Source organism: Ammospiza nelsoni, chromosome 1 (assembly GCF_027579445.1).
Source record: "Ammospiza nelsoni isolate bAmmNel1 chromosome 1, bAmmNel1.pri, whole genome shotgun sequence".
In the NCBI taxonomy this organism is placed as follows: Eukaryota; Metazoa; Chordata; class Aves; order Passeriformes; family Passerellidae; genus Ammospiza; species Ammospiza nelsoni.
Window position 1 is genome coordinate 141,071,421 of NC_080633.1, and position 22,519 is coordinate 141,093,939.

Below are 22,519 nucleotides of genomic sequence, written 5' to 3' on the forward strand. Positions count from 1 at the left end.
CAGATTTCCCTTAGAGTAAACAAAGCTTTTTTTTCAACTTGTAAGTTGGAAAAAATAAAAAAACAAACAAAAGTAAGATTATATGTACCATGAGGAATTACTAAACTATCCAGAGCATGTGCTTTCATATAAGCAATATAGGGAGAGGAAACTTCCTGTTCTAACTTGGTAGAACTTGGTAGAGTAAGAAAAAAAAGATGATGTATTTACAGAAATATCAATTTAGGTTTTCATAACCAGTTTAAAATACATTGATTGATCAAAAGGCTGCTAAAAATAAATTTCAGCTTCTCTGTGGTTTAGGCTGCTGTTGGAATTTAATTTTTCAGTAAATAAATTCTTCTTTTATGCTTATTCTTCATCAGAATTTTTACATTGAGTAGAAAAACAAACACTGTGATATTGGCAAAGCTAATAGATGTTTCATCTGTAAAAGTCTTTTAAAATGTTTTCTTTTTTAGGTCTCGCCTTAACTTACATTTTGGAAAACAGCTTTAAGCCTGAAGCAGGTGCAAGACCTGGGGTATCTAAAATTGGGATACTGATTACTGATGGGAAGTCCCAAGATGATGTAATCCCTCCTGCTAAAAACCTACGAGATGCTGGCATTGAGCTGTTTGCTATTGGTGAGTATTCTGCCATATCCATGTACATGTCCCATTGTACTCAGGTGTATTTGTATCTGTTGCTGGCTGTACTAAGGAAGTGTTCTTTTCTGCCTTATTCATCATTAATCATGTCATCATTAATTTGTATATTTTATAAGAATTGCTTATAACATTGCTGTTATAACTGGAATTTAGCAGTATACATGGATACTACATTTTCATGAGACAGCTGAAAAGATGCCACTTACAGTGGCAGAAATTAACATCTTGCATTGACATTTTCAAAACAGAGCAATTTGTAGTTGGTCATTAAAACAGAGTTTTATATTATTAGTTTTTTATCAAACCCTGTTATTCTCCTTACCAATAAAAGGTGTAAAGAATGCAGATATCAATGAACTCAAAGAGATTGCCTCTGAGCCTGACAGCACACATGTCTACAACGTGGCTGACTTTAACTTCATGCATACCATTGTGGAAGGTCTTACCAGAACAGTGTGCTCACGAGTAGAGGAGCAGGAAAAGGAAATCAAAGGTAAAGAGAAACAAAATTTAATGTAACTTATGATGAACTTAGAGCTGCAAATCAAATACCTGCAGTCCTAAGCTGGCTTTTGGCACTAGACTCACGCTATATATTCTTTTGCTTCCACTGTCAGGGAAGTTATCTTCCTAGCTATGTTTTATTCTTGCTTAGATATCTTTGATCTTTTGCTCTCTGTTTTTAGTAGAGGTAAATATTATGGTATTTGGTAGTACAAAAAAAAAAAAAAGTGCATTCATTCTGCTGTAAGTATTTCCAAGTGGCAGGTAAGGAAATCTTTCTGTAATACAGAGTTTTGGGGATGAATTAGTTTAACAGCTGCACATGGAATTGTTATGTTCATGCTGTGCTTTCCATCTCCTAACTTAATGTTTTTACTGTCTCATAAGTACTCAGGAGTTTCAACTATTTAGATTACTTCTTCCCTCCTCTTGATGGTTTTTTCTCTTTCTGATTTAATACACAAAAAATATATTTTGGTTCATAAGAAAAGATAACAGCAAAGAAAATTTTTCTTATCTGAAAAAGCGTCCTCTGACTACAACTATTTTGGCTTTTCTGAAGAAAAGAAATGCCTATGAAAAAATGTTGCAATTTGCCAGAAATACAGTTCTACCTGAGCCCTTTCTTTCTGAAAGATTTCAGTGGATTTTGTTTCTGTTTATTGGTTTGTGATTCCTTAATAGCACAGAAATGCTGAGTTATTTTCTTTCTCTCTCTCTCTCTCATAATATATATGGATATATGGAATATAATATATATATATATATATACACACATTGAATATAATATATATATTCAATATAATATATAGATATATGTAATATATGTCAATAAAGAAGGCTCTCTTGAGCAGAAAAAAATGGAAAAACCATGGATAGATGAGACATCTTTGTGGAAAAGAATGATTGCCAGAGAAGATCACTGTTGACTGTGTCTCTTCAGCAGGCTGACAGGCAGTATCAGTTTCCAACCTGCTGAGGAGCACAGGAGATCACAGCTGTATATGTACTTGTGTGTTTTTCGTTACTGGGAGGAAAGCAACCTGGAAAAAACCTCAGCAGAATGGTTTGGAAATAGTGATGGGAAGAAGGTCAGGAAGGCTTAGTGTTTTATTTTTGTCTTTTTCATATAAAGATTTATAAAAGGCCAGGGAGGTTTTGTCCCAGAGAAACTCCTTGTCCAGTACTCATTATTACTTCTTTGTTTCTATTGAAAATAACCTAAATAAGTGAGCAATAGCCAATTTTTTGATTTTCTGATGGGGGACAATATTTAGAACTTTAGCAAATATAACAAACCAAGCAATTATTGTGCAGAAGGGAATAAAAATTTGTGTTGTCCCCAACCTAGGAACAATTGCTTCTCTTGGGACTCCCTCGGATTTGGTCACATCGGAGGTCACAGCGAGAGGCTTCCGGGTCAGCTGGGCCCATGCACCAGGCAAAGTGGAAAAGTACAGGGTGGTGTACTACCCCACTCGAGGAGGACAGCCAGAAGAGGTAATAGGAGCAAAAGATGCCCAGGAGGTTTTAATGCAGGAGGGGCAACTAATGAGACAGGAAATCTGGTGTTCTCTTTTAAATGCACTCTGAAATTCCCCGTGAGGGCTCCAGAAAGGAGGTTAGTCACACTGGATGGTGACAAAGGTTAGGTAGCAGCCAGGCTACATGTCTGTCATACAATTTAAAGTAAATTAAATGCTATAATAATAATTACTTTCAGGGGGTGGGGTGAAGTGCCTGCATTTTTCCTTACCATATATGGTTACTTGAAGCAATTCTACTGACACCCCCTGCACCACTCTTTTTACAAGAGCAGAAGAGGTAGGAGGTGATGGTAAGTTCTAAGAAAAAGATATTCATAAAATATCTTTTGGGACATCTACATTTGGGACATCTACAATTGGTCATTGAAGATTTGGAGGGAATTGTTTGTTTGGATGGGGACTTCAACATTTTGGAGATGGAAAAAATGCAGTGGAACAAGCTTTTGACTCCGGCTGACAACTTATCAAATTGAATGGAAATGTAGAAGAGCAAAAGGATTTAACTAAGGTTATTTTTGTTTCCTTTTGCATTAGAAACTAGCTTAGGAGGGATATATATTGATGGAAGTTTGAAGTACTCTTTGTGTGTGTACTAAGGGAATATTTATGATGATATTACATCAAAAAGTGCCATGTATGCATCCTTAAACTGTATCCCATACACTTTATTCAGCTAAGCTCTTCCTTTGTTCTGAATGGCTATTCATATTAGATAAGCATTTTGACTATGTATATGGTTGCTGTTTTTTCAGACACTTACCTGTATATAAATGCAGCATGAACTGAACTTTAGTGCACTGTAAAAATTGCCTAAAAGAGGAACTGATTGATTTTATGGTAATATAGTTTGTTTGCTTTATGCATATTTAGTTAAATTTTCTTTTAAACAGGTCGTGGTAGATGGAAGTGAATCAACAGCAGTTCTGAAAAACCTGATGTCTTTAACTGAGTACCAGATAGCTGTATTTGCTATCTACTCCAATGCTGCCAGTGAGGGCCTCCGTGGAACAGAAACCACACGTGGGTATCCTTAGTGTGCTTGCTGCAGATTTGACTAGTCAGATTTGATTAGTCAGACTGTGCAGGCATTAGTCTTTGTGAGAAATAAACACAGAAGGCAGTCTTTTTCAACTTACCTTATTTTAATGCATTTGCCTTAAATTAAATTTTGTTTTAATGATTTTGGGCTAAACTCCTAAGTCCGAATGTTCTGTGGATATTTAAACACTGAGAAAGGTTTTATCTCTGGGCTGAACTTTGAAGTTGGTTGCATTGAACCCTAAATTAGAACATTCCTGTGTTTTGGGTGTGGAGCCAAGTTTTAAAAACTACATTTGTAGCTGGAGATGATCTGATGAATGGAGATTTAGGTGGGACCTGGAATACCTGCATGTGATTCCCACAGTGCCAAGATTGCAAGGTAACTCTGTAAGTTTCTTTCTCAATGGTTTAATTATTTTCTGTCTGTAAAATGATGCCTTGGGATATTGTAAGATTTAATATATTTACAGTTTAATGTATTTCTATACAAAGTGCAGGGGTTTTTTTAGTAAATATGAAAACATTAGGAATGGAAGTAAAGAGTAACTGTATAGCTCAGACTAGGAGACAAGAAGTCCATATGCGGTATATCAATAGCTAATATCTGCTGAAAGAACAGAGCAGCAGGGCTCAAGAAAACTATAGGATTTCTATAGTGCTTTATCACCTTCCTGACCCAAGTGATCAAGGAGCCAGTGCTCTGCTGCAGCTCATACACAGAAACAAGGAAGAGCTGATGGTGGAGGAGGAGATCACATCCTATAAGCTCAGGAAAGGTCCCTACTGGCCAATTGGTAACCAGCTGGCTGGAGGCTTGCATGGATAATCAAGAAGCTTGTAACAGAACTCAGACATTAAAAAGAAATGTATAAGTGATGTATGAGAAGAGACAAATGACGCAGGAGAAGTATAAAGCTGTTGTCTAATCTTGCAGGGGTAAGTTTAGAAAGCCAAGACCAACCTAGAGCTGAATCTGGCAAGGAATGTGAAGAGGAAAACAAGTTTAACCTTATGCATTTCAAAAAAGGGAAGTGCAGAGTCCTGACCCTTGTGAGTGCCAGCCCCATGTGTCACTACACACTGAGGGTGCCCAGCTGGAAGGGAGCTCTGCAGAGAAGGGGGGCCCTGGCAAACAGCAAACCGACTGTGAGCCAGCAGAGCACCCTTGTCACAAAGAAGGCCAAGAGCCTCCTGGATTGCATTAGAAAATAATTGCCAGCAGATTTATGGAGCTGATGATTCTTGCCCTCTGCTCAGCACTGATGAGGCCACACCTGGGTGCCTGGTCTTGTGCTGGGTTCCCCCAACACAAGACAGATGTGAACTTCATGTAGTGACTTCAGTGAAGGGCTGTAAAGATGATTAAGGGCTTGGCACATCTTTCCCAAGAATCTGAGACAACTGGACTGCTCAGCCTGGAGAGGAGAAGGTTCAGGTTAACTTGTCAATGTGTCAAATCCCTGATGTGAGGAAGTGCAGAAGAGGAGTGAGCCAGACTTTTCTCAGTGGTGCTTATTAGCAGGACAAAAGCCAACAGACACAAATTAAAAGCCCATGAAATTAAATTTAAACTGAAGAGGAGACAGTTTTATTGTAATGGTGGTCAGACACTGGAGTAAATTGTCCAGAGAGGTTGTGAAGTCTGCATCTCTGGACATATTTCAAGCCCAACTGGACAAGGTTCTAAGCAACCTGCTTTATCTGAACCTGACTGAACAGGGAAGTTAATTAGACCAGATGACCTCAAGAGATGCCTTTCATCCTCAGTGGTTCTTTGATTCTGTGTCAGTGTTAATGTTCTCAATCTGAAAACAAAATAGAATCATATAAGATTATTTTAGAATTTTCTTTTAGTCTCAGTCCCCCAAAATGTCATCTCCTGCCATGTTATACCCCATGAGGCAGTGTTAGGACCTGTTTAATTTATTGAAGTTTACAGAACAGTCACATACTGAGCCAACAGGACTGTTCTGTATTGCACCTGGTATTCCTTTGAAGTCACCCAGTCAAGTTCTGACAGAGCCCATCCCTGCTGGCTTTCAGAGATTTGATCAGATCATACCCCTGGGTCCTGCAGCATCAAGTATTTTATGCAGCTGTCTTTGATAGTGGGTTGGAAGTAATAGCCTGACATGTGCAAGAATTAATCAATCCACATGCTAAAAATACCTGCAATTTTAAAATATTTTTTTAACTATTCTAATGGAAAATTATGGAAAATTGTAGTTTACATTCCTGCCTGTGTGAGAAATACTGACTGCAGTATTAAAATAGTCACCAATTGCATTTGTTTATCTAGAACATTGAAAATAGTTTACAGGTATGTGAAATCTAAACAGATAGATGCATAATGTAGAGGTAAGTAGAAAGTTTTGTGATTTCATCGTCACTTTTAAATCAAAATAAATATGAAATTCATTCACATATTAATTTGCTAGAAATATATTTTTACCTGGTTTAGTCTATTCCAGCTGGTTTAGTTTATTCCAGCTGGTTTTAGTTGGTTTAATTTATCCCTATGAATTTATTCCTATGTTTAATTTATCCCTATGAATATTAGGATAGTCAGGTAACTGTCCAAGATGCAAACCAGCATTATCTGCTAGATATTTATATTTGAGATTCTGAGCTCTTTGGCTGAAAATTCCACCACAAAACACCGCATTTTATTTCCAGTCACCTCTTTGTCAGGTTTAATATATATTGTTGGAGTATCTACCGGTTCCTGTTGAGAGTGAAAATGCAAGTCAAAAGTTACAGTTGGAGGACACTTTTCCTATAGTTTTTTTTAGAATCAAAATAAGGGGAAGAAGAGGTGATGGATACTCTATGACCCTGGGGAAGTTTGAATAGGAATGAGACAATATGGTGCAAGGTGGCTTCAGGACATCTCAACATGTAATTTGTTGCTGTGGGTATCAGAAGTGTGAGTGGAGCTCTAAGCAAGGAGAATGAAGTGCATTTGAAAATGTTCATGGGTAGTTTCTCCCTGTAATTAGAGAAATTGTGAGAATTCATGGGACTATCAATCAATACAAAAACAAGGGTTTGAGTAGGATGGAGGTATGTTGAGAAAGGTTTGGAGGGGTAGGTGGAGTAACCTGGAAGTGGAAACCTCAAGAGAAACCTGGGTTGAGGTTTTGCCACTGTTTACAGCCAGGAATGACAAACTGAGTGAACAGCCTCAATGAACAAGAAAGGATGAGGCTGCCATGGTTCTGTTAGAGCTCTGTTAGAGCTTATTGAAGATAATGTAAGAGATGTACTTGGAGATAACAACTTGACAGGGTATCTCCAAGCGTTAGCTTGGGCAAGGAGTCCAGAGAAGCTCTGTGACTGAAATTAGAATTTGGTCCTGAATATTTGTGTGCAGGTCAGATTCTTCAGAATTTCAAATACAAAAGGTTTTGTATTAGTTAGCAATAGTCTTCTGTTCTTTCAGACCATTTCAGTCATTCTAGGGACTATTCTCAATGTGTAAATTCCAAAGGAGAAGTCAAAGTTTCTTCATATTTCTCCATATTCATGCCTGAATATTTTGGTGGGATTCTTCAGTGGTGTACCAGCAGTGGAGAGGCCATGGGATGTTATTCTGTGAGAAGAATAAAGTGAGGACAACCAGGAAAGTGCAAAATACTACTCTAAAGAGTTATAAATATGCAAAGAAGCATTTGGAAACTCAGATTGATACTGTGTTCTAGTATCCATGCCTAAAATCCCCAAGTAAATCTCCTGATATTGTTTGAATTTCACTCAACCTGCTCTCCCTCATCACGATGGCATTTGCCATGATTTGCAGTGGATGACCTTACCCTTATAATCCCACTGATACAGGCCTTGGTGCCAGTTTGGAGAGTCCAGGCTTTAAACAGGCAGCAGTTTACAGCCAAAATCTTTTGATCTGTGCAGTGTGCTCATCCAGGGTTTTTCTAGGCTATTGTACCTCATGCCTGTCACAGCCACACTCCAGTTTGGGAATTAGACCCTGAAAGAGCCATCCCTTAAAACTCCTACTGGTTCCTAATAGAAACTGTGCTGAAATGCTTTGTGAGGCATAAATCTGCCCTGGCATTGGAATTGGTTTGGGTTAGCATTTCCTTGTTTATCTGATTCTGAGTTCTTTTGTGCACCAATTAGATCTTATTTGTAGGATACTCCACTTCCATGCCTGGACACAGCTATATTCCTGTGTGTTTCCTGGGGTAAACCAAAGTGTTTGAAGAATAGCTGGTTGTTCAAGTGAGAGAACTGAAGTGTCTGTCTCTTGTTCCACTGCAGTTGCCTTGCCCATGGCCTCAGATCTGCAGCTGTACGACGTGTCCCAGAGCAGCATGAGAGTGAGGTGGAATGGAGTCCTGGGTGCCACAGGGTACATGATCCTCTATGCTCCCCTCACAGAAGGACTGGCAGCAGATGAGAAGGAGGTGATGTATTGTGCTTTCATTTGAATAGCATTTAATTAAAAAAAATAAATTAAAAATCAGTATTTTAAAGAACAAACTAGTAGATATTTTTAACTTCCAATATGATCCAAAAATACTTGGGTTTTTTTCCATGACTTGATTGAGTATTGTATGTGTCACAGGCTATGAATAAAGTGCAAGTGCCAGTTGGTTATTTCTATGTCATTGTCATAAAAATGCAACAAATTTAACTGAATTTAAGTGACTCTTTTGTAATTTTATATAGAGTGATATTGTATCATCATATAGAACTAACACGCAAAGAAAAAAATCAAGTAAAACTAAGATATCTCCTAAGTGTGTCAGCAGAAAAATATGAAGTTTATTAAAGTCCTCATCAGGACCTTTAAGTAAAATTTGTAGGTCTAAAAGAAAACCATAATTGGTTTTCTTTTCATTCTGTTCAGCCTTTATCTTTAAATGTAAAGATAACATCTTTCATCAAAAGTGATTTTAGAAGACATTCTTTCAAAGGAAAAGAAGGGGGGGATAAGGTAAAGTCTAGTGTTCTGTCACTAACATATAAAACCAATGGAACTTTGGTCTAGGATTTTAAAATTTCTACACTCGAGTTTATATATGTATAATAAAGGTTATGTACATTATCAGTGTTCAAGCAAGAACGCTATAAAGCATGCAGGGGCATGTGAGCTTGTGAAGAGGGCATGAAGCTGCTGAGAGCCAGCACAGACTTGTGCTCACTGCCAAAGCAGTGCCTGTGAGCACATAATTCTGTTAAAAGTGGGGCCTTCCTGGGAACTGGCTGCTTCAGGAGGACTGAGCTTTACCCCAAAGAAAAAAGTACAGTTAATGTGGGTATATTATTCCACAAATAGGTGGAAAAGGAAAATTATACAAATAGCAACAAACCTGAGCCTCAGTGTGCATAGAAATCAACTCCTCCAATGAGTGATGTAATTTTCAGATTTGTGACTGAAGATGAACCAAAGTATAGATGGGAGTGGGAATAAGAAAAAGGAGATGGGAAAAGGCCTTGGTAGCTGCTCATTCTGGAGAGGCATATTTTATAATTGCTAATGTTTAGTCACTTTTAAAGTCCTTTTACCTGTATGCTGGTTTATGGCTTTTTGAAAGTTTTTATTATTGTGCAAAATCCCAAAACCTTGGGCAAAGCACTGAAGGCAGTGTCAGACAAATGCTCAGTAGAAAATTTGATCATATATCTAATTTCAAGTGTTTAACTGGTATTATTCCTCATTGTAAACTAATTCAGAAATAATGTATCTTTTTTGATTCGTGGTGTTTTTAGATAAAAATTGGGGAGACCTCAACAGATCTTGAACTGGATGGACTGTTGCCAAATACAGAATATACCGTCACAGTTTATGCCATGTTTGGAGAAGAAGCTAGTGATCCCCTCACAGGACAAGAAACTACATGTAGGTAGCTCAAATCTATATTCACTTCAGTGTTAACAAAACTTCAGAATGGTCTTAGCACGTATTAGAGCAAACATCTGATTATCTGCTTTGAACAGTTGGGTAAGGTCTTTACATAAGTTTCTCACTGTGGATACTCAATCTACAGAGAATGAGGATTTCTACAAACCAGATTGTTTTTGCAACAGGGTTGTGAACAAGTCTCTCTCATTGGTAGTGGTGCTATGGATGCCCCCATTGATCTTGGCTAAATTCCTGACAGTTTTCTGAACTTGCTGAAGGTGAATGAAGGTCACCACGTGGACCATTCTGATGAAAACAGAAACATGCTCTGTTTAGCCTCCTCTAGCTAGAAAACCAGAGGGGGGTGTGTGTGTGTGAGCCTGCTCATGTGGAGAAAGTCATTCCTCTGGCTCAGTAGCAGTACAGACAGAAAAGAAGCAAAGAGAAGATTTCTGTCCAACCCCTGCTGCCTAACATCTGGTAAATGGAGGGTTGGAAAGGCTGTGCACTCATGATAGATGGTGTGTTTTTAATAAGCTGCAAGAGTTTTGCCAGCTAAATTCTGTCCTCTGCAAACTACACAGACTGCATGTCAGCTCTCTAAATAGCTCCAGCCTTTGGAAGACAAAGGAATTGAAAATAAGTAATTTTGCTTCTGGGACATTTCTGGGACTGCATTCAGTGACATCTCTATTGGTCCCAGCAGGGGAGTGAGTGAATCCTCTTATTTTGTGCTCCTGGCTCCAGTCAGGGTGAAAGTGACTTACATTTAATAAGTGAGAGGAGTTCAGGCATGCGAATGCTAGGAAAAATAAACCCCAGAGCAATTCCTTGTAAGGTCAGCAAGCAAGAGGGGAAGAAACTCTAGGAATGGCGTTTGTTGGGTCTCCTCTAGGAGGACAGTTGTGGACAGACAAGTTCCAATAGCAAACTACTGCAACTGGGGTACGTTTGTCAACTTGAAATGAGTGTGGAAGATTCACAACAATGAGAATCAAATCTTTGGCTCCTTATCCCTCCCTACCTTTCTGTGTCTCTTTATGCCTCATTCCTCATCTTGCAAAGCCCCCCTCCACCTGTATCTCTCACTCTGGCCTTTGGCCAATATCTACCCAGTATCAGATTTTCATTTCTCCTAAACAGTAGTTTATGCAGTTTTTGACTGTGCCAGCTTCTATTCACTTCATACCATATGGAGAATCTTGGAGAATGCAGAGCTCTAAAGCTGGCTAACACATTGGATGGAAGATTACATACAAATTCCAGATACATTGGCGCAAGCTGAGCTTTCATGACCATTGTCTGATCACAGAAACTTCTAACATGTGTTAGTCAGCCCATTATCACTACTGCTGCTACTAGACCAGAATATAAAAGAAACCCTTACTTCTCTGCAGCCTTCGTTTCTTTTTAGGATGACACAATGCAGCCATCTCTGGTCTATAGGACTGAAAGAAGATGGATTCCTGTCATGCAGCTATTCAAATAAGCCCTCTGCTAGCAGGCTTAGATGAATCAAGCAGTGGGGTAATCTGGGAGGCAGAAAGCTCCTGGTGATCATGCCTGTCCTACATTGTTTGTCGTTGGTGTTTGGCAGTAATGCCTTACCCATCCAGAATCTGATTTAAGCTGCTTTTTTTTCTTCTTTTTTTTCTTTTTTTTTTTTTTTAATTTTTATTTTTTCTTTCAGTGTGATTATTTCTGGCTTACAATTAATGAATAGGCTACCTGTATTTTCTTCCTGGAGAATATATCTGCCTGAAGGGTGATGATCTGCCAAATTTGCTGTAGTATTAGGTTCATTTTCTGATAATCTATGTTTAGTAAATAATATTCTACTCATTGTATCATCTTGGTTACTGTAGCAAAACCTTTCCTATGCCAGAGACAGGCTCAGCAAGCTCATTCTAGGGTGTAGTTTCATTCTGGGGCTGGGATTCATCCAAGGCTCGCTGTAAATATCCCGTAAGTCTGGCACCAGGACTGCCTGGTTGAGAGCAGTGCTGTCAGGAGTTGGCTCCAAGAGGAAGGAGCTGAGACTGATGCAGTTTGTTGTGTGACCTGGATGGTGCAATGAAGTGCATTTCCTGACTGACAGAAAGTGGAAAGGAAAGCCAGCACGTGAACCTCCCTTGACCAGACTCAGAGGAATATGCTGAATGCCAGAATGTGTGGCAAAGCCATCTACTGCAGTTCCAGTGTGTTCCTGTCTTCTCTCTTCTGAGAGCCAAGCTGACTTCACTGTTCCTAAGCTGGTTGCAGATTCTGCCTTGACAAATGGCCTGGCTAGAGATCTCACAGAATATACGAGCCCTTTAAAGTCTTTGCCTTTTCCCAGGTGCTATTGTGTGGGGGAAGCAGCTTCTGAAGTGCTGATATTTATCTGTCCACGTGGACTGTGAGGAGTGTGTGTGTGAAGGCAGGATGGATGGAGAAAGGTTTTAACATTCAGAGGAAAGTAGCAGATGTTGGACTAATACAGAACCTACTGCTGAGAGTAACAGACAGCACAAATTGCTTTCTGTGGTGTGACAGAGAAGTGGGTGTAATCTGAGACTGTCTCTTGCATGACCTCATTTTCCTTCAGCTCGTGACAGTCAAGGAATATATAGAATAAAAGTAAGACTTTAACTAGGATTGGTTTTGGGAAACAGCTAAGGTTTCCTAACAGAAAGGGTAGGCAGACGTAAAAGTAGCATCTTTGGAGATCTTCTCAGCTGGTTATACTTTTTGGAAAAACTTTTCCTTATATCAAGGTGTTTCAGGATTCAGAAGGGTTTTTGCCCAAATTCTACTGTCATGAAGTATTTTTGCTGGGATACACATGAAAACCAAATGTGTATAGGATGAAGTACTAGCTGGTTTAAATTAATTCACAAATACAACCCCAAATCTATTGCAAGTGTTCTGTAGGCTAGATCTTGCTGTGATATCTGCAGTGAACAACACAATAACTTATTTATTTTTAATATCAGTTGAGATACATTTAGGGAATCTGGAAGTTCTGTTTCATTAAAAAGCAAAGCCCTTTTGATGTAGGCCTTTGAATAGAAATACTGGTGATATAAAATTTTGGATGGAAAACATACTCTTTATTATTAAGACGTGAAAAATTTCACAGCTAAAACCTGGTATCACTTTCATGGTTTTACCTCTTTTCTTTTTAAGTGCCTCTAAGTCCACCAGCAAACTTGAAATTTTCTGATGTTGGACACAACAGTGCTAAGCTCTCATGGGATCCTGCTTCCAAAAACGTAAATGGCTATCGCATCATGTACGTTAAAACAGACGGGACAGAAACCAATGAGGTAAATTTTAGCAACACTTTTCTCTTAACCAGTCTCAAACCTTCCCAAACTTCTGTAATTATCAGGGATGATGATTATAAACAAAAGCTACCATGCAAACTCTAAAAAAAGATTTGCAAGAGAATTCAGAAACTTGGTGTAAATAAGAGTTTGCTTAATGTTGGATGTACATATGTCTGGGGGAGAGTACTCTGAGCAGCTGGAGGCACATAAACTGAGGGAGACCAGGGGACAGTGGTTTGCTAGGAGCAGGATCCTGACTAAATGTGTAGTATGGAAATATTTATTCTTGATTCAGTTCAGATAATAAGACTTTTGATGGACCACATATCATGGACTCAAGCTCATTCAAAAAGACCATCTGAAGGCTTTGCCACATTTTCTCAAAATTTATTGCTTTAATTCTATATTGAGACTCTCTAGAAAAAGGATTTGGCTTTAACAGAGTGCTAAGGCAATACCAAGTTGTTCTAACTTAGACTCTTACATTTAATAATTTGCAATATTTATTTCTGCCTTGTTACCAAGGGTGCTTTATAATACCTTTTAGCAGCATGAATTCTGTGATTGAATGCAAAATGGGATGGAATGATTCATACTGAAATATTAATTTTTTTAAAATACACATTTAAAAATGGGTATGATTTAGTTTGATTATTAAAGTGGGTTTGAAAACAGTCCAGGGGGTTATTAAAACAGTCCAGGTCCCTTAGGAAATAAGTTGTCATGGAGAATTTGGCCCTCAAGAAAAAGAAGTCTTTAATGGTAGTTATCTGTAATTATGTTTCTTCTGGAACTTATCTGGCCTTTCATCTGTGTAAAGTGGAATATTTGTATTGAACCTGAAGAAACTGCTCTCCGCTTTAGAGAGGAGCATACCTATGCAATGTTTTGTTTCTTTTCTCTCTGCTAGGTCCCTTAAAATTTAAATTAGGAATCATTTGACTTCTTCCCATTGATTACCCTTAATACAGATAATATGCCTGACTGTACTGGTGACTGTGGTATTTGAACATCTCATAGTATACTTTGTAAAGTGAGTGAATGTTCAGTTCACTTTTCCTTTGTTAAAGAACAGGTGGCATGTTCTTCTTTGCTCTGCACTGGCAGCATTTTCCCTGTGGTGCTGAGCTAATGTGGCACTCAATAGTTGGACTGATAAGCTGTTTATACAGCTTTGAGTTTTATGTCCCTGGCAAAGTCGCTTAACTGCAGCCTGGAGAGAGACCAGACAAAACTCTCTTCTGTCTCTTGACAAATGTTAAACATGAGGGTTTTACGCAGTGATTGTCCATGATAAAAGGTTAGGTTTAGCAGCACAAAAAGCTCCTTTGCCTTCTGGGTTCCTGAACATGCAGTGCTGATGTTAGCTGAACAGCTGGGCTTACCAAGGCTGAATTCTCTTTTTTCATGGTTTGCCATGAATGCAAAATTCTCATTTTTTGCAATTTTTCTATTATAACTGGTTTTGTCAGCTTTGATGGGCCCGAGTTTATAGTTGTTCGTAGTTTCACTGAATTTCTCTACTAGTTGCATGACATTCTCCTTGTGTATCATTATTACCCAGAAGTATGTCACACACTGATAATGTGTTGTATGGTCAATATCTATTGAAAATTGTGCTTTCTCTAGGTGGAAGTTGGTCGTGTTTCAATGCATACTCTGAAAAATTTGGCACCCCTTACAGAGTATACTGTTGCTCTTTTCTCCCAGTATGATGAGGGACAATCTGAACCACTTACTGGCAGCTTTACCACAAGTAAGTATTGCTGAACTTCTGAAGGCTTTCCAAGAAGAAATTTTATACTTTCTTATGTTACTGGAAAGTAAGATTAGTTACAGCAAAGGTCTCTGGCTGTGAATTCAAATATATGGAATGCTTTCTGTTATTTTCATTGCTGCTCTTGGCTTCTTTGCTCCCTTACTATGGGTCCAGTTGCCTCTTTACTCACATGAGTAATCTCTTGACATCATGCAAACATCTCCACAGCTTTGTGAAGCATTATTCAGTGTGATGGCATTTGTACCTGCAGATGAAGTGTGATGAGTTTTGAATCATACATTTAACCACTAAATTATCCAGGCACTAGGGGTTGAACTTTATATAGACACAGAGGAACTACATTAAAAGGAGAAAATATAGGACATTCAAAGTTCCTGCAGTTTAACACAGTTATAGTTTCTGTAACTGTAGTTCTGCATTAAACAAATGGCTGATGACACATATCAATGCTTTCCAACAACAATGGGAAGAGAAAGGAGGAAGGAGAGGAAAGAGAAAGATAAGGTGGAAGAGGAAGGGAGAGCATACATGTATGGAGCAAGATGTTGACACATGGAAAGTGCAAATAGAAATGTACACATAGTCTGGAAAGGGCAGAGACTGGGACTTGGCTTTAGTACAAGAAAAGAGCCTTGTGCACAGAGCTCTGAGCAAAGGAGATGGATTTGGAGTTTCATGCAGCTCCTTCAGTGTAGAGAGGACAAGGAGGCCTGTCCAGTTAGAATGAAGAGTCTATTCCCTTCCTTGAACTACAGAACTACTTCTCTAAGAACAAATAAGTGGGCAAAGAATTCTGTAGTGCCTTTGTTATCTACCTCCCATGTTATATTCTTTAAAGAAACTGCAAGTAAAATAGTGTGTGCCTGATGTTGCCATCCATGCAAGTGTCAGGGAATAATTCACTCTCACTTTTCTTGTGTGTAATATTTTCCAGAAAGAGTTCCAGCTCCCCAGCATTTGGAAATTGATGAAGTATCCACAGATAGTTTCAGGGTCAGCTGGAAGCCCACCTCATCAGATATTGCTTTTTACAGATTGGCATGGATTCCTTTGGATGGAGGGGAGTCTGAGGAGGTAAGTTGCCTTGACATCCTGAGGGGTGAAAAGGAGGGAGAATTCCATTCTGAGGACAACTATGCAGTAACATTTGCTAATTAAATATGGCAAATTGACTTACAGAAAAATCTGCCCCACTGCAAAGCTCTGTAAACAAAAATCAAACCAATATTCCTGTTTTGTTTTGAAGAGGAAGTAAGAAAAAAAGAGATATTTTGTGAATAGTCAATCTAATCTGTTATGTGCCAACAGCCTTAGAACTAGCATTGTTGTTTGGGGCCACTTCAGTTTTTAGAGGTTCATGTTCTTCACTTTGATGTGAAGATGATGATGGTAGCTGAGCCAGAGTAGTGATATCCTCAGATAAAGCTCCAAGTTTGTCTAATGTGCTGGCCACAGTAAAATTACCTCTGAAGCCTTAGTAGGTAACATTACAAAGGGAAAGTGTACACATAGTTAATTTATTAGATTGTTCATCTATTCCTCTTTGTTTTATCTTTTTTCCCTCTAATGCTGTATTTTGTGCATTAAGACCTTGTACACCTTTTCCATAGTACCCTTTTCATCGGTCTAAATTTTAAAATTATTTTCATACCTTTAGCTTTTCCTTTTTAATTTTCTTTTTCAAAGTAGAAAGATAGACACTTTCTCTCCTTTCCCAAATTTTCATTGTCTGTCTCATTTCCTCTTTTTCTTTATTTATTAACTCATTATTTTGACTTCTTTTGTACTTCTCAGTCTTTAGTGACTCTCAAACATCTTTCTCTCTTGGCATCAGCAGTGTGTGCAGAGGCCACATCTGCAAACTGTTTATCTGGGTACAGAACTCAGGGGGAAAATGACATTTCCCACCTGGCCCTAGATTTCATGCAATATTTTGTCATCCATTAGCGCAGAAAGCAGTCATTACAGCTTAGGTTATGTGTCATTTTTTCTGTAAATTTAGCTTAGCCTGATTCTTTTCCTCTCTTTCACCTAGTTAGAGGTAGTCATGCAAGAAAGAAATTAGAGGCGTGAGCAGGGAAAAGAAGGAGTTGGCAGATGAGTGAGTGGACACAGGTCATCCGCTAGCAGTTTCTTCTGCAGTAGATGAACTCATTTGTTTCTATTTCAGTTCCAGTGAGTAGCTGCCAGGGAAAGCCCTCAAGTCACATTTTTAAATGAGATTTGAGGTATCTGTATTCTTCCAGTGTGAGAATAAATTATCAAGAACTATTTGAACTGCTAAGGTTCTACTTGTTAACTGTATTCAAAGAACTGCTGGAGGCTCTAACACTTTAGAATGCTGAAATATTAAAGATGCCCGAGCTGCTTTCTGTTCTCCTTGCGTGACCTCTCTAATGGGGTCAGGCCTAGGATAGCACAATACCTCCAGGCTGTTGCCTCTTTAAGCTCCTTTCCCAGCTAAGTGATCAGTCATGCAGATAAAGGACATGCACTCCCTCCTTCTTTCTCCCAAGACCCAACTTGCCAATTAGCTCAGAGGGGTCAGGGGACAGTGGTTAATCACACACCTCTCATCCCACTCTGCTGAAGGGTGAGGAGCATGCAGTCGAGTGTTAGCACTAAAAAAACAGAATAAATTTAAGGGGAACCTTTTATTTCTGGCTTACAGTAGAGAATGCATGCTGTTGTACTCGTGTGCTTGTTGCTGCTATTTGTCCTGCCCACTTGAAAGTTCAGAACTTTGTGTTGTTTTTTCGTTGCTAGGAGGAGAGGGTGAAGGAAGTGATGCTTCAGAAAGTATGCCAAAGTTACTTGTGACAGAGTAATTATGCATTGATATTTTATAATTAATTGATACACAGCTAGAGGCACTGGGGAGTTGAAAAGAAAAGCATTACATGCACTTACTTAGTATACAGCTAGATTGACTCAAAGCTTATTCCTGAAATTTTCCAAGAAAATCTGTGCCAGAAAGTGTGCAGCATGGGATGCCTGATTCATCACTTGATAGTAGTAGAGGGCATGGCCCCAATTTATTTCTTTCTGTTTTTCTTTTTTGAGTTCAGAAGGTCTGTGATTGTGTTATGGTCCTTTTTCCCCAGGACCAGCTCAGGAAATCTCCTGTGGTAGTTAAAGAAGGAAGTGTGATTCACTGTTTCTGCAAAGCTCTGTGGCAGATTTTACACAGGACATATCTCTTCTTTGATTTCCGTTCTAAGTCCTCCTTTGTTGTTGAGTATTACAGGGACCACCTTTAAAAGCTTGTCAGTGTTAACCCAGAGAAAGGTTGTTTCATTGTAGTTGGTGTAACCTGAAAACTATTCCCAAAACTGGCCAGTCCATTTCACCAGAATTACTGCCCAGGCTCCTGTACCTTCTGTTTTATTGTCCCTTTTGTTCCAGCTCCTCCCCATCTGGTTATCCTTTCCAATAAAATAAATGAAACACACAAAAATCTGAAGTGAAACTTGCTTACAATTTACATTGCATGTCAATCTTCTCCGGCTGTCATAGCTAGAAGTGAGGAAAATGACTATTCAAAACTCCACACCATATAGCAAACTAATCATCAGCACATCTCTCCTAATCCCCAAGTCTGAAGCACATGTTCTTTCAAGTTCCATTCAGAAGTGTGGAACCATAACTGAGATTACAGTTCTGGCATTGAAACAGCCTTTTTAAAGGCAGGGCAGATACTGAATGCATTTGTCATAACAATGTTTGAATGGTAGAAATATGAATGAAAGTTAATCTATCCTGCTATGTTGTTTTTATTGATAAATGTTTTGAATTGTAGTGATTAAAAAAAAAAAAAGCATTTGGTCAGCTTTAGCAATTAAATAGCTTCTGGTGAAAGCATAATACTCTACATTTAAAATATTCTTAAGTGTTTTTTCCAGATGTACTCTGTGGTACTAATGCATTTTTGGCAGAACTGAGTATAGATTTTATTTATTTTAAAGGAAAATCTATTTTCATTCTTTCATTTCAGTCAATTACTGTAAAATAATCAGATGCTGAACTGATATTCTTCAATCTTGCTGTGTAACTTAGGTGGTCATAAATGGAGATGCAGACAGTCATGTTATAGAGGGTCTGTTGCCTGACACAGAATATGAAGTTTCTCTGTTGGCAGTTTTTGATGATGAAAGTGAAAGCGAAGTTGTTGCTATTCTTGGAGCTACATGTAAGACAAACTCTTGATTGTAATTAAAAAAAATGTTTAAGTGGTTTAAATTTGAGGCATCTACCTTATATATAAAATCTGGTTCAGATTGGGTAGCTATAATATTGAAGAATGTGGTGATTTAGCACCAAGGCTTTGCTGACTAGCTTTTGGATTTCCTATTTAATATTATGTGATAGATGGCATTGAATCAAAATAATGGTTTGGCTCCTTTTCTGAGCTGTGGTATTAATAACCTTTGGATCTGGGAAGATATTCTCCCATCCTACACTTTAGTATTTAGTCTTTGAACAAGGTTCCTTCTGAGAAGGTACATCAGATTTTGGAAGGGATGTGTCTTAAATGTTTTAAAGAAAAAATTTACAGGAATTTAATTTGTTTGGCATTTTCAATATAATCTTTTCTTATTGATTAATTTATAGTCACTACAGATGAATTCACTCTTGGCTGAAATAATTGTCCAAAAAGCTTACACAGGCCTCCTGTGACATTGACATGAAAGTAACAAAGATAAAACTTGATAATCATGTCCAGCTTATTTTATAGTTTATTATCAAAACAGTGGCCTGTATTTCAGGAAGATTGCTCTATTATTTTTTTATTGATAATTATTTGGATAAGTAAATGACTATATTTCTTATGTGTAAATTCTAAAATTTATTTGTTTTTAGTAATTTAACTGCAGGCTTAATTCTAAATCTTCTGTTAAGACAAGAAGCCCACACCCATCCAAATGATGCTGATACATCCCTGTGTTGCTAAGTGTACTTTCTGTTTTTTACTTGGACAGAAGTAAAACACCCTTAAAAAACTTTCAATTTAATTAATTTGACAACCTTAACAAATGGTCAAAGTGGAAGTCTATTGTGCATAGTTCAGCCAGAAATTTGTGAAAATATATGCATTCTTATCTGATTATACAGTTTATGATTATGTCTTATCTGCAGATCTAAATGCTAATCCTGCAAATATATGTGCCTAAAGTAATCTAACTGAATAATTCCCTTGTAGTCTCTGAAATGTCTGAAGTGTGTGGGATCCTTGTAGGTGTGAGCACACAGTTTCATTGTCACAATTAGGCATACAGGAGGAATGCTGTGATTTCCATGTTTTGTTGAGCTGTCAGTGACCGAGCCCTGTCTTTCAGCTGCAAGTGCTACCACCGTGCCCAGCCCTGTGAGCACCACCAGTGCCACCAGCCCTGAGCCCAGCACAGCAGGTGAGCAGAGCAAATGCCAGCAGCTCAAATGAGAAGTGCAGAGCACTGGAGCACCCCCAGGGCTGGGGGCAGAGCTGGGATCCTGCTGAGGATGCTCCTGAGGGGAAGGCAGGTCCCTGCTGAGAGGTGCACACTCTGCTGCTCTGCACCCCCTTCTGTGTGTGCCCAGCCTCCTGCACAGGCCTGGCACACCCCCTTCTGTGTGTGCCCAGCCTTCTGCACAGGCCTGGCACGGATGAGGAGCCGACCCCTGACTCAGGCTGGGGACTCTGAATGGTACCTGTGGTAGGAGTACAGAGACTGATTTGGAAACTTCACCTAGAATTTCTCTTTCCCTTTATAAACGTGAGCTTGGGAACTCTTCAGAATTTTGTTTAGCTTTGAGTGTTCTCTTTCTTTTCCTTGTAATTAGACAATTGTCTTTTAAGGAACAAGATTTCTGGGTTATTTTTCTTCTGTAGCATTCTAGCTTGGATTATTTTAAAGCCCCATGAACTGAGTAAGAAAAACAAAGCAGATGGGATATTATGTGTTAATAGAAGCATAGGATAACTATTCTTTTAATAAGTGCTTACAGTCATTGTATTATTAAGCCCAAATATGACTGAGCTACATGGTTTTGCCCCACTGTGGATCTTCAGAGCCACCATAACTTCAAGAGAGCTTGCACTACTTGGTGATAACCAGCACAGAGTAAAATTATATTAAATCTAAAAATATAATTGAGAAAATATTAATTAATACTTCTTGGACTTAGTTTTTCGAACAGGAGTCAGAAACCTTGTTATAGATGATGAAACAACCTCAAGCCTGAGGGTGACATGGGACATCTCTGACTACAGCGCTCAGCAGTTCAGGGTGACCTATCTCACTGCAGAAGGGGACCGTGCTGAGGAAGCAGTAAGAATGGTCTGTATGAGTTTTGTTATTGGCTTCACAAGCTTCTTTAATAATTGCTAAGAAATTGTATCTTCTTATATGACAATTTTGTTGCAATTAGTAAAGGATCTGTGTTTGATGTTACTGTGAGCTTGAACCTCAAAGTTCTAATTGTACAGCACGTGCTGCACTGCAGGCAACCGCAGTCGAATGTCAGATCAAGGCCCAGTCACACAAATGTTTAATGAGATCACAGTTCAAGAGGAGCTGGCTGTCTTTTTTATCCTGTCCTTTTTTAAATTCATCCAAGTTGGGTTTTTTACTTTTAATTTTGTTTTTACTTCTAGGCATTCTTCTATCCTGAGATTGTGTTTTAATGACACTTAAATGTTTTTACAGTCTTAAGCAATTTTTTTTTTCCTTCAGCAATTCTCCTCTCCTCTCCTCTCCTCTCCTCTCCTCTCCTCTCCTCTCCTCTCCTCTCCTCTCCTCTCCTCTCCTCTCCTCTCCTCTCCTCTCCTCTCCTCTCCTCTCCTCTCCTCTCCTCTCCTCTCCTCTCCTCTCCTCTCCTCTCCTCTCCTCTCCTCTCCTCTCCCTCTCCTCTCCCTCTCCCTCTCCCTCTCCCTCTCCCTCTCCCTCTCCCTCTCCCTCTCCCTCTCCCTCTCCCTCTCCTCTCCTTGAAATTAAAGTTCAAATGCAGAGTTTTCATACTTCTCCTGAACCTGAACATGTCACAATAAGGACAGCACTTTTTAAATCTAAGTGCCTGAGAATATTTTTTATTTTTCCAATACCATGTGATGATCAAGATTAAACATGTCCTACACTGAAAAATTTCTGGTCATTAAGACTTTGGAAAATAATTGAAAGAATGAAGAGCACTGCATGTACCCTTTGGAGCAAACAAACCAAAACACACACCCTCCCCTGCAAAAAAAAGAAACCTGAGCTCCATTATTTTAACACTTCACAATTTCTGAGATACTTTCAGAATTCAGCTAGGCTAAGTGACTTTCAAAAAAATTATTTTTAAATTGGGAAAACTTAGTATTGTAGTGCAGTATAGTAGTGCAGTATTGTAGTGTAGTAGTATTAGTGTTCCACAAAATCTGTTATAAAATTTGTGGATGGCTCTAAGTAAGTATATTTAAAAAATATTCCCTAGCATTCTCCCTCTGTGTCTGCCACTTGAGTCACTTCTTTTCACAGGGCAGTTAAAATTTATTTTACTCTTTTGATATTTAGTAGCTGACATTTTTAGCCCTATATCAGGATATTTCAATAAAGATATTAAAAGGAGTAGAGTATACTTTTTTCTAGGAAAATATGAATTTGTCTTTTCCCATTTCAGTTTTATTCATCTTTTATGTGACCCTGCTGGAAATGTACTTTTTAACCACCTAATTCAACTATGACCTGAAAACGAATTATCAATGTAGTGGCATCCTTTTGGACTAGGAAACATGCTCTATGGTATTATGTCAACTATATGTTATTATACCATATAATAAAGGGGAAAACTTGCACAGTATA

At 38.6% G+C, this 22,519-nt stretch overlaps 1 protein-coding gene across 1 annotated transcript in view; it reads left to right on the forward strand.

Annotated features, from left to right (window-relative positions):
• The window catches only part of COL14A1 (collagen type XIV alpha 1 chain), a 113,625-nt gene that overhangs the window by 35,368 nt on the left and 55,738 nt on the right, over positions 1-22,519 (forward strand). The window contains exons 8-19 of the mRNA XM_059482315.1: positions 462-626; positions 982-1,143; positions 2,506-2,654; positions 3,592-3,721; positions 8,021-8,166; positions 9,476-9,605; positions 12,777-12,916; positions 14,549-14,675; positions 15,634-15,773; positions 18,756-18,888; positions 20,036-20,107; positions 20,865-21,016. Of these exons, the coding sequence (XP_059338298.1) occupies positions 462-626; positions 982-1,143; positions 2,506-2,654; positions 3,592-3,721; positions 8,021-8,166; positions 9,476-9,605; positions 12,777-12,916; positions 14,549-14,675; positions 15,634-15,773; positions 18,756-18,888; positions 20,036-20,107; positions 20,865-21,016 (1,646 nt within the window). The remainder of the gene's footprint in view (positions 1-461; positions 627-981; positions 1,144-2,505; positions 2,655-3,591; positions 3,722-8,020; positions 8,167-9,475; positions 9,606-12,776; positions 12,917-14,548; positions 14,676-15,633; positions 15,774-18,755; positions 18,889-20,035; positions 20,108-20,864; positions 21,017-22,519) is intronic.